General features: G+C 38.6%; 1 protein-coding gene across 2 annotated transcripts in view; it reads left to right on the plus strand.

Moving 5' to 3' along the window:
* The window catches only part of CSMD2 (CUB and Sushi multiple domains 2), an 801,202-nt gene that overhangs the window by 669,773 nt on the left and 118,428 nt on the right, over positions 1-13,001 (plus strand). For both annotated transcript variants that reach the window (XM_075264669.1, XM_075264670.1), the window contains one exon: positions 11,370-11,564. In XM_075264669.1, the coding sequence (XP_075120770.1) occupies positions 11,370-11,564 (195 nt within the window). The remainder of the gene's footprint in view (positions 1-11,369; positions 11,565-13,001) is intronic.

The raw sequence follows: 13,001 nt of genomic DNA on the forward strand, positions 1-13,001 counted from the left end.
CGAAGCGAGATCAGTGTGTTTTTCACTGATAGCACACTGACCCATTCATTTCTATGGGCTCATGCATGCAACTGTGATTTCCACGGATCAGTGTGCAGGCTGTGAGTCCATGCTGCAAAATATAGAGCAGGTCCTATTCTGTTCAGTGTTTGCGGAACAAACTCTAGAAGCCTATGGGAGACTAGAAACCACAGACGGCACATGGAGGTATTTAATGTGAAATAAGTGTGCTATCTGTATTTGCGGACAAGTTAGGCACATTATTAGATGTCTCATGTGGGGGGGGGGGGTTGTGGATCCGCAAACTTGGATCACACACTGATGACACGCTGGCCGTTTTTGCAGACATATGGAACTGATGCTGAAGAAACACTGATGACACACGGTCTGCAAAAAAGAAAAACTGATTAGTAGTTTGCAGACCACAAAATACACACGTCTGCAAATAGACTCAGAATTTTTACCTGCCTCTTTTATAAACCCAAAAATAAGCCTTTGGATTAGTATGTAACAATGAAATTTGTAAGGAATAAAGGTTGATTTACATGCATTGTGCTGTTATTCTTCCTTGCAGCCAGGTGCATTATTTGACAACTTGATTTGTGATTTTTATTTTTGTTTGTAATATTGAAATTGTGTTTTCCTTCCCAAAAAGTGTTATTTGACTGTGTGCACCTGTTTATATCCTATATATCACTGAAGGGTTGTCACTCTAATAACTGTGTACACTGTAGGAGTAAGTAAAACAAAACTTTTAATAAATACAATTAAAAAGATTTATAAATAGCGTAGTCCAAAATAATTGTGTGAGTAGACAGGGCTATTGGCGATATGTCCGTGGTATAGTATAACAACCACTATGATACTATGGCTTCTCTGTCTACAATTCACACCATTACAAAAACCCCTGGATGCTGCTAAAGGAGTTTGCACATCAGAAGCCTGGGATGATTCAGGCTACTGACTCTGCGGCAAGGTCATCCAGGAGCTCGGGCATACTCGGAGCTCTTAAATCCTCTCTCTGCTGTGGATGTTGGTAAAATGAACCTTGCCACACAAACTAACATTTCTCCTCTACGCATTTCCCTAGTCCTGTGTCGGACTTGTTAATCAGGAGGAGTATATGAAAACTCTTTGGTAGCGAGTAAATTCGGTCAAAACCGCAGTTCCCCTGCCCCAAACAGTTGGACAGGGTATTTCAGGTATATACCTATATGCATCCTGTCCTAGCATCTGGGGCAGGGGAATTGCGATTTTGACCGTATTTATTCACTACCAAAGAGTTTTCATATATATATATATATATATATATATATATATATATATATATATATATATATTTCCGCTAGTGGAAAAAAAAAAAAACTAGCAGAACCCACTGAAATCAATGGTAGGCTTTTTTTCAGCTTGGAAATTTCCACACCAAATTCCTCACCATTTTCCTCTGTGTGAATGGACCCTAAAAGGACACCAGTATTAGAAATACACAGGGTAACTAGGGGCATTGTGGAGAGGGAGGTACAACTAGCGGTGCCTCCTTATAATGGATACAGTAGTCAGGTGCATTTCTTGCTTTGCATTTGACACTGCATTATTATCTGCACCCATTAACAATACTGTTCATGTGCGTCTAACATTTCTTATAGTATTATAGTTAGAATGCACTGCTAATGCATTCTTCATTTTATGGAACTAGTAACTCTTAAAAATATACTATAGAGCAACATGTAATGTATTCTAGAGTGACAACATAAATGAATTATAGAAAAATGAAAAACACATAGCACTACTCACAGTTTTGGATACTTCAAAAGCGGTGTCAGACTGAGGCTCTTTGATGCACAGACAATACCTTTTGCCAAAAAGGTTTTGTCTGTGCATTTAACTTTTAATAGGTGAACATCACCACAACAATAAAAAAAAACTCTGAGGAAAAAACTCTTCATATTGAATAGGGAAAAGTGATATCTAGCTAACGCGTTTCAGAGATGCGCCCCGTAGCCATAGTCACTTTTTCCTTTTCAATATGAAGTGTTTTTTCCCCTCTGGTTTTTTTTTTATTATTGTGGTGATGTTCACCTATTAAAAATTACGTTTTACTTAACTCCTGAGTCTACTGTGTCCTGGACACCATGGGATTTTCTATTATCTATGTAAATTAATGCCATGAGCAAATGATGTATAAATATGGCTTTAAAATATTTTATTTACTCATGAAATAAAGCATCTTCTATCAAGCAATGGGTGCAGAAGAGAATATCCCTTGCCTTCAGAGACAAAGTTTGAGGGTCTAAAGCAATGGTGGTTTAAAATGATATTCATTGTACTTGGACAGGGTATGTTGTTTCAGCATCAAGTGTAAGCTCTAAAAGGCTGATGGAGGGAGACCTGTTTTTTTCATGCAGTTACTGATCCATGAAGCAGTATTTTGAAGGGGTTGTTTGGTTTACAAAAAAAAATAAAAAATTAAACACCATTCTCAGTTAATAGACTCTAGACTTTTTTTTGACTAGCTGGAACAAGGAATGTCTCTTCCTGTAGAAGATCAAAACATCCATGTATTAGCTGGATAACACATTTATTTCCCAATCTGTTTTCCAAGAAGTAAATAGGAAAACAGTGCCTCTGCTTACTGCCCTCTAGGGGCAGCCCCCTTAAACATAATGCCCAACTTTTTAAACAAGCCTTAAATGCTTATTTACATTTTGGAAAACAGATTTGCATATTTTTCCCATAATCCTCCAATGGAGCGAAAAAGGCTTTTCTTAAGTTTCCATATGCCTCTGAAGGTGATCTCTCCTTAAGGAGAGATATTAACCCCAGAACCTGGTCTAGAAGTCTCTCATCTCTGCCAAATCAGTTTTCCCTACAATGTGCTGAGGAGATCCAACCAGACTCAGCGCTGTCTACAGCTGGGATACTGATTTGGCTAAACCTCGCATCATAGCATTTAAGGCTTGTTGAAAAAGTCAGGCATGATGTTTAAGGGAGCTGCCCCTAGAAGAAAGCAAGCAGAGGCACTGTTTTCCTATTTACATCTTGGGAAACAGATTTGCATATTTTTCGCATAATCCCCCAGTGGAGCAAAAAAGGCTTTTGTAAGTCTCCATATGCCTGTGAAGGTAATCTCTCCTTAAGGAGTGATAATATCCCCAGAACATTTATTTCTGTGAGAGTTATGTAATGCTTAAAGGAACACTAAACACAGAAAATGCAGAAACATATCCCAGCATTTTCTCCCTTAGTCTCTTTCTTTTCCTTGGTCTGTTGTGTCTTATATTACAATTAAAACTAAGAAATATATAGATACATTCTCTCTATGTGTCTCTGTAGCTCATTCATGCTCCTCTCCTATCTTCTCAACAGTATCCTGTATCAGGCAGTAAGACAACTGGCTGTAGCAAAATGCCACTCTTAGGAAAAGATCATTAAATCACAACTCCTTGACTGAGACACACTTCCTCAGTCTCCAGATAAAGATGGGGCAGTTCAGCATTATTTGGTGGGCTGTCAGGGGGATCACCTTGTAACCTTCTGAAACTGTAAGCAAAAACCACTGCTGAAAGTGTCATGATAATGCATAGTTACTCTAGATCAGGGGTAGGGAACCTTGGATTTCCAGCTGTTGCAAAACTACAGCTCCCAGCATGCATACTTGCTCTGCTGTTCTTGAAACAACCATGGAAGTGAATGGAACATGTTGGGAATTGTAGTTGTAGTTTCACAGCAGCTGGAGAGCCAAGGTTCCCTACCCCTGCTCTAGATCCTCTAGAGCGGATCAGACTATTCATGGGGCCTTTAAACTCTAGTTAATAGATAAGAGTCCCAAGTAGTGCCTGTTACGATATCCAAATAATTTGGAGCATCTGGATGCCATTGTTTTATCGTGGCCAACACATTAATGTTGTTTATTTCTCTTCGTAGAAATAGAACTTAGTGCTTATTGAGGAATAGCCCTTCTTGTCAAGTCTTCCTTACTGAAATCCATGCTTGGATTTAAGGGAAGTCAAGTTTAGTATGGTCCATGCAAGTAGTCAATGATCAGGGATTGTAAAGATTCCAGTAATATCAAATTATCACCTATCCACTTAATTCATTAGGTAAATAGGTTTTTCAGGTCCACCAGGCATTTTTTATACTGAGGACCTAGACACATGATAAGTCATCAGTATCTGATAGTTGAGGTCTGACTTCTAGATCTCACAATTATCCACTAAGCCTGCTGCCACAAGGCATGGGACACCACAGTAAAACAATTCCGCTCATATTGCTTGTATGGAAGCAGAGTTCAGCTTTATCTGTTGAAATAAGATTGAAAATGAATATGATTCCCATGGTACTAGCTTTCCACACTTCCCTCATTACCCTACTGTTATTCTTACTTATGGAATAGGCTATGCTCATACTGGCACCAAGGCTTTCATTTCTCATGGATCCGCAATGGATGTCTTTTTAATGACAGAGCATAAGTCCTAACATATCCTATTTAGCAGTAGCAGATCCAGTGTCCTTGCTGTCAAAAACATCACAATTCTAACAGAATGGAACCCAACTGGTGCCAAATAAAATCAATAGGGATGATACGTAGTCTTTCTGTATAAATACCAGAGCCAGTAGACGAGAGAACAGGGATATAGGTATGAAATAAGCCATACATTACTAACCTTTATGGATATGCATCCCATGTAAATAAATCAGACATATAATTTCCCACAGCATATCTCTTCACTTCATAAAAAACATAAGTGCGAGAGCATGAGCCAGTAGAGCAGATATAGTATCCCATCACCAGCAATTCAGACAGGTTTCATCTCTGCAGCACTGTTCCATCCCAATAAACATACTAATAATGTTGTATATTTGATGATTAAGGTTGAGACCCCACATTGCTTTTTTTATTTTAGATTTTCCTGCACTTTTTAAGCCAAAGTCAAGAGTAGATTTAGCAGAAGTGAGACGGATGAGTACTTCTTTTATTTTTCCCTTTACCTTTCAAGCCAATCTTGACTTTCGCACAAAAAACTGCAGCAAAGTCTGCAACAAAAAACTAAAACCTTAGCCTAAAAGTGAAAATTTTCATATAAGAAAGCAATGATAAAATGACATGAAAAGACAATTCACTCCATCAATCCCACTTGAGCTTACGTTTGGTTCCTTTTTGTTTCATAACATTTGTTACAATCAGCACAGAAAGGTTAATATCATGTTCAATATTTCACCTAATGGCTTTTATCACTGTTAAACAGGGATCATGAATGTTTCATTTTGGTTGTAAAATTCAAATTCTAAGCTCCAATTCTAGATATTGATTTAATTGAAAGGAGTGGACGGAAATCCAGCAAAGGGCAGACTATAATGACAACCATTCCAAAGTGTGCACACCGTAAAGAGGTTGCCACATGAATTATTTATAATGCTTGCTAGGAATGAAAATTGCATCTTATTAAGTTTCAGCTTTAAAAATAATATTCATCTGCAATTCTGTGGGACTTATGAAAACAATAGTACTTACCTTATAAAGGCCACCTCCAGTGTGCAGGTAACTTGGCCAAGAGTACAGGAAATTGTACGGTAAGCATTTCTATCATAAAACATTAGTTACTCTTGTTCTTTGATACGAAAGAGGCTTTCCGGATTAAGGCCCAATGTGGCTGAAGCAAAGTGTTTTTGGCTGCTGCGGAAATGCAGAAAAACAAAAGACCGTACAGTACTAGAAGATTGAATGAGATTTTGTTTAATCCCATTAACCTGTTGCAGAAAAAAAATTTGCGATAAAGCTGCGCAAATATGTTAGAATGGAAAAATGCAAATATGTTAATATGGAAAAAATGCAATATGTAAATTTTAGCAGGGGAAGTATGATTGCTTTTCCTAATTATTTAATAGGGGGAGAAAAAATGTGGAGAAAAAACCACTAACAGTTGTTAAATAGAGATGAGTGAGTAGTACTCGATCGAGTAGATATTCAATTGAATACTATGGTATTCGAAATACTTGTACTCGATCAAGTACCACTCGTTCGAATGTAAACGTTTGATGCAGAACCAGCATTGATTGGCCGAATGCTATACAGTCGGCCAATCAACGCTGGTTCTTCTCCTACCTTTAGAAGTCTTCTCCGTGCAGCTTCCCCGTGGTGTCTTCCAGCTCTTCATTCACTCTGCCAGGCATCGGGCCTGGGTAGAGCCGACTGCGCATGTCCGCTTGTAGAGCCGTAAGACGCCGCGGGGACGCTGCAAGAAGACTGCTCGGAGGATCCAGCCCGACCCTCACTCGTGGACTTGGTAAGTATAATTTCATCGAACGTTGCCTACCCCTGAAACAAGCATTTCCCCCCCATAGACTATAATAGGGTTTGATATTCGATTCGAGTTGTCGAATATTGAGGGGCTACTCGAAACCAATATCGAACCTCTAACATTTTACTGTTCGCTCATCTCTATTGTTAAAGGGAAAAATAAAAGAAGTACTCATACGTCTCACTTCTGCTAAATCTACTCTTGACTTTAGCTTTAAAAAAAATGCAGCAAAATCTGGAATAAAAAGCAATCTCGGGTCTCAACCTTAATCATCAAATATGTGTTTGTTCGAAGTGTTTTCATGGCTTTTTTGCATCATTTTTAGCTTTGTTTCACTGTGCGGGGCCTGAGTCTAACTGTTGATGACAAACCCCAATGATCAGCTAATTGAAGAAGCCATCCACTGAGCTACAGAAGGACCATATGACTGGTGGACATGATGTTAGTAACTAACCTGATAAGGACTGTCCACTGCAGCTTTAATGTTCGCTGCCATTAAAGGGGTTGTCTATCCCTAAATCTACTTGATAACCTATCCAGAGCCAAAAAAAAACACCTTTGTAAAGTTTACCCCAAATAAAGCTAAAATAAAAGAAAAAAAATCACGATAAACATGTAAATTAGATAGTCCTATATGTCATGAGAAAGAGAAAGCATTTTTTTTTTGTTTTTGGGGTGTTAAACCAACATGTCTGCAAAAACAGAAAAGAGTGTCTCATCATGGAGGCCTTTTCACGCCTGGTCATAAAGGTGCTAAGAGGAAGCAGCGTTCACTTGGTAACCAATGAGGGGAAAGGGGGGCAGAAGTCGGACCCCCGCTAATCTGATATTGCTAACCAATCCTAAGGTAGTTGTGAAGTCATTGAAGTATACTTAGAGAAGTACATTTAGGTGGCTCTTACTTATATAACAATTTGTTTATAACAATTTGTAACAATTTGATTTGTCTTATGACAGTATATTTGGTATTTGGCTTAGTATTTTAGCTAAAGTATCTTTAAATGGGAATAACCTTCAAAAAAGTCGATTGCATAGAGCATAATAATTAAAATATTACAAGGGGATAGAAGTTCATTCACAGGTTACCAATTAATACCTTATTAATATAACAATTACATTACAATGAGATTTCTTTTAAGCGTCAGCTTTATTACAGGAAAAAATTACAATATTTAACTAACCTTTGCCATTAAAAGCTGTGAGCATGTCATTAATAACAATGTGTAATTTATAGGATGAGGGAAAGCAAACAAAAGATAAACTTGCTACAGCTGTGTCCATTGACTACATTTACTGCCTGTTTCTGAAATGGTTTGTGAACTCAGCGCAATTTCAAGAATTCAGCGCACTATCGGCTTTCATGTTCTGTGCCCCGGGTGAAGAGCTATTGGTACCGGTACCGTAGCTCTTCAGTGTCAGAAGGGCGTTCCTGACAATCAGTCAGGAATGCCCTTCCTCACAGCAGTGACTATAGCGCTGTACTGTGGGAGCGGTGAGGAACGCCTCCCTCCACTCCTGATAGTGCTTGTCCATAGATGGGGACTGAGGGGGGGGGGGGGGCATTCCTGACAGCTCAGCGTCATCGCTGGGCAGTAAGGAATACTCTCTCTCACAGTACAGCGCAATAGATGCTGCTGTGAGGAAGGGCGTTCCTGACTGACTGTCAGAAATGCCCTTCTGACAGTGAAGAGCTACGGTACCGGCACCAATAACTCTTCACCGGCAGCACAGAACGTGAAAGCCGATAGTGGGCTGAATTCAGTACACTGTCGGCTTTCTAGCGGTGTATTACACCGCATGTGCCCGAGGAAGTGAAAGGTCCTCTTTAACCCCTTAGCGACCCTTGACGTAACTGTACGTCATGGGTCGCATGGGGATGTATGGAGCGAGCTCACACGCTGAGCTCGCTCCATACACGGCAGATGCCGGCTGTATAATACAGCCAGGACCTGCCAATAACAGCAGCGGTCGGTGCCCGAGCCGATCGCTGCTGTTAACCCTTTACACACTGCGGTCAAACGTGACCGCAGTGTGTAAACGGCGGCATGGGCGCCGCCATGTTTCGCCGATCGCCGCCCTCCTGAACGTCACATGAGGGCGGTGATCGGTTGCTATGACAGCCGGAAGCCTATTGAAGGCTTCCAGGCTTGTCTCTGCACTAGATCTATTAGACGATGCCAGAGGCATCGTCTAATAGAAGTGCTGGGATTCTGCTATTCACTGCAGTACTGTAGTATTGCAGTGAATAGTATGAGCGATCAGACTCCCTAGGTTTCAAGGTACCTAAGGGGTCTGATCATAAATGTATAACAAGAAAAAAAAAAGTTTTTAAAAGTATTAAAAAAATAAAAAAAATATAAAAGTTCAAATCACCCCCCTTTCCCTAGATTAGCTATAAAAGTAATTAAAGAACATTAAACATAAACATATTAGGTATCCCTGCGCTCCAAAATGCCCGAACTATTAGAATATTAAAACATTTATCCCGTACTGCGAACGGCGTAGCGGCAAAAAAAATAAAAACCGCCAAAAAGCGTTTTTTTCAACACTTTGCCTCCTATAAAAAATTGAATAAAAAGTGATCAAACCATCAGATCTTTCCCCAAATGGTATCAATAGAAACGTCATCTTGTCCCGCATAAAAAGACACCACAACCAGCTCCATACATGGAAATATGAAAAAGTTACAGGTGTTAGAACATGATGACACAAATTTTTTTTTCTATTTTGCAAAGTTTATCATTTTTTTAAAAGTATCAAAACATTTCAAATACTATATAAATTTGGTATCACCGCGTTCGTACTGACACGTAGAACACAGGTAACATGTCATTTGTACCAAACAGTGAACGCTGTAAAAATTAAACCCATAAGAAAATGGCGCAAATGCATTTTTTCTCCAATTGCGCCTCATTCTGAATTTTTTTCCAGCTTCCCAGTACATTGCACAGCATATTGAATGATGCCATTACAAAGTACAATTTGTCCCGCAAACAATAAGCCATCATGTGACTCTGTGAACTGAAAAATGAAAAAGTTATGGCTCTTGAAATGTGAGGAGGGAAAAACGAAAATGCGAAACCAAAAAATGGCCGGGTCCTTAAGGGGTTAATCTTTTGCTAGTTTGCCAACTCTTGGACTGGAGACCAACAGAGGGGTAAAGCTTAGCCACTGGGATGAGGTTTAATAATCTTCTTATCCTTGTAATGACAGAGTACATCAGGAAGACTGCTGCTCCATCTAGTTGCCTTACAGTCAGGAAAAGGACTATGAGTTAAAGGGCAGGTGCATGGCGCATTTTCTCTGAGATCCTGGGACTTATAGCTACTTCTTGTTGCTTATGTAGTTACAGATGGGATATTATTCACAGACAGCCAGCAACTTTACTGACTGTGCTTGTGGATTTTTGTGTCTTATCTGCTTGGTTGCATGTATTTGCCCTGTTTTTGTAGTCTAGTAATATCCAGTATACCCAGTATTGGTCTTTTCTCAGGTATTTTTTTGCAATTTTATAATTATTCCTGGTAGAATGGCAGAACATTATCAGTAATAGATGGGCGAGGGGGCAGACTGCTCCTCATAGTACATGCCAACAGCCTGAGGCAGAAATACAAAGTGTGTGTTTCAGCCATAATCTGATTATTAGCAACAGAATATCTGATAGGACACCATCATGAAGGCGTATATAGTCATAGAATATCCCATACCAACAATACCATATACATATTTCAACTTTTCATGAAAATTCAGGTATCCTTTAAATAAATTAACCTGTAGATTCAATGGTCAATACAATAGTAATGTAGTAATACAGTTCCCAAGAAAAAATCCTTTTTATGCCATCATTATAGAGCTTTACAGTTACCAATAATACTGCTACCAACCTGCTACCTAGTGTCCATCAAAAACTTCCACTCAGTGTCCAAGTAATAGTACTGTACAATCTACAATGTACTGTACATTATAGTGCTGTAATTATGTGGTCCTAGAATAACTGTACTTTGCTCACATGGTTATGTCTATCAGTGCCAAAGTAGTAGAACTTTCTACATCAGTGATTATATTCCGTATTACTACCTTCTGTAGAACCTATAAATGGGTCCCAGTCATTGTGCAGATACAGTAGTGACCCATACAGTGCATCAATCAGTCCTGTATCACACACAATAGTGTCAACCATAGCACCAAAACAATAGTGCGGGACAATCTTTCATCAAAACCAGTCCTGAGTACAGTTATAAACTTTTCAGCAGCAATTCCTTCTAACAAATGATTGTGTATTATTAACATATCAATGCCAAGTCTAAGAAGTAAAAATCTGTACCAAAGAACAGTAGAAAAATGAGATAATTCAAGGGTGAGGATTTGCACTGTTGGGGGTGGTCCATTGTGTGTGTTGAAAGCTCTGTCACACTTCAGTGAAACACTTTAATGTCTGAATGGACTTGATTCTTGCCTTGCTTTATGGCTGTCTCCACATGAGCTGCATTGTGTAAGTACAGAGCTTTCGAGACGTAAGGCTTTTATTCATGTACAATCGTTATTATTGGATGTTAATGATGCTTAATGATTTCAGCAGTTTAGTGATAACATTGTACAGTGCATGCAAGGCCATGAATATTGAATCTCTCTGCATTGCAGTTTCTCTTATCCTTTTCTCGATGTCACTAAGAAGTCACATATCAGGGTCAATGCGGTGACTTTTGTCAGCTTAAAATGCATACCATTACACAATCCCGAATGATAACTCCTGGGGACATCTGTTGAATGTAGAAATTCTTAGCTCTGCAGAGAGAGATCATTGTAGTTTAATATATATTTTATGAATACTTAGAATTCTTAATATTTTAAGCAATGCTAAGACCTGATTTTCTCTCAATATCAATATTACAGAGCTGGAATTCTAAAAGGCATTATTTTTTGACCAGAGTAGTATTTTGGGAGTTCGTTTGAAACAAATGTTCTCAATCAATAACCCCTCTTCAACCTTACTAGGGTGTTCTTAATGTAAGTTTCAATAGAAGACTACTATGTCAAAAAAGCTTCAAAATTGTTCTTCTTTTCTTCCAGAAAATCCCAGAGAGTCCTGTTTTGACCCAGGAGCAATAAAAAATGGCACCCGTGTTGGGAGTGACCTAAAACTTGGTTCTACTGTTACCTATTATTGCGATAGTGGCTATGAGGTTAACGGAGCATCTACTCTAACCTGTGTGATGGGAGGAGATGGAAAGCCAGTCTGGAACTTCCCTCGTCCCTCGTGTATAGGTAATCTCCCATCTTTATCTGTTTTATTTCATTAATTTTCCTGATAAAGTGTTGATATAAATAACACCATACATCACATTACAAAGTTGATCATAAATATTCTCCAGTAATTGAGGAGAAATGGGCATATTTTATCTCGAGCCTGTCAGTACACCTTCAGATATATAAAACAGGAAGACCAAGTTATAAATACAATATTGGCGTTAATCAAATGCATGAATTATTCATATAGACCATGTAGTACTCCAATAATGATATAACTACATCTTGGATGTTAATATGCTCTCCCTAGGAATAGAAAAATCTTTCAATCCTTTGAAAAAAAAAAAAATCTTAACCCCTTCATGCACAATCATATACATGTACACAATTAAACGTGAAGAGCTGTATGCATATACGGTAATACAGCTGTAATAATATAATACAGCCAGCACCCACTATGGCACTGATCGCGGCTATTAACACTTTAGATGGCACAGCAAAATGTGGCCAAGGCATCTAAAGTGTACAGTTGCCATTTTTAATGATTGCCACATTCCAGAACGTCATTGGCGTTGGCATTGGAGCCAATTGAAGACTGTCTGCTTCTGCCTGACAATACCCTCTTGAAAGTACAGATTCTAAATAGCATGTCAGACACCAAAACTAACAGTCTGGGAATGGTGAGGACTACAGAAAAAACTCCAAGTGCGCTGAAATAAGTGAAGCAACACCTATTAAATTATGTGAACAGCTAGACTTTTTGGAGGAGGCAAAAGGTCCCCTTTAATAAGGTATAAAAACATTAAAAATGAGGTAACATGCAATTTTTACCACATAGTGATTGCCGTAAAAATTAAATCCATAAGAAAGTGGCACAAATGCGTTTTTTTCCCAATTACACTTCATTCTGAAATGTTTTCTAGTTTCATAGTACCTTTCACAGGATATTGCAGTACAGTTTTGCAAACAATAAGCCACCATGTGACTCTTGGACTGCGGGGAGGGAAAAACAGAAATGCAAAAACGAAAATTGGCTTGGTCCTGAAGGCGTTACATAGTGATAGATTTGAAATAAGAGAAGTGTGATATTAACATATTGGATTTTGAGCTACATCAATGAGCAGTTTTAAGTAGAAGTATTAGTTTAGTCTGTAAGGCTACTAAACCTGACCCATAGGACTCCTTATAAACCTGATGTTATACTAAAATACAGCACCTACACAAGTCGATGAGGCCTTACTGTATCTCTATATGCCTCCAATTTTACATAAGGTATATTACGATTTGAATTTCTTTTGGTTCTTACAGAACCTAATTTTAAAATTTAAAATTTGAAATGAAAAAGACTGTCACATGCTCCATTGAAGAATGTATTAGTCTGAGCAGTTATTGGTTTATAAAACCATATTTCATATCAGGAAATGATTTAAGGGTCCACCCTCCATCTATAAAGAA

Source organism: Leptodactylus fuscus, chromosome 2 (assembly GCF_031893055.1).
Source record: "Leptodactylus fuscus isolate aLepFus1 chromosome 2, aLepFus1.hap2, whole genome shotgun sequence".
Taxonomy (NCBI): domain Eukaryota; kingdom Metazoa; phylum Chordata; class Amphibia; order Anura; family Leptodactylidae; genus Leptodactylus; species Leptodactylus fuscus.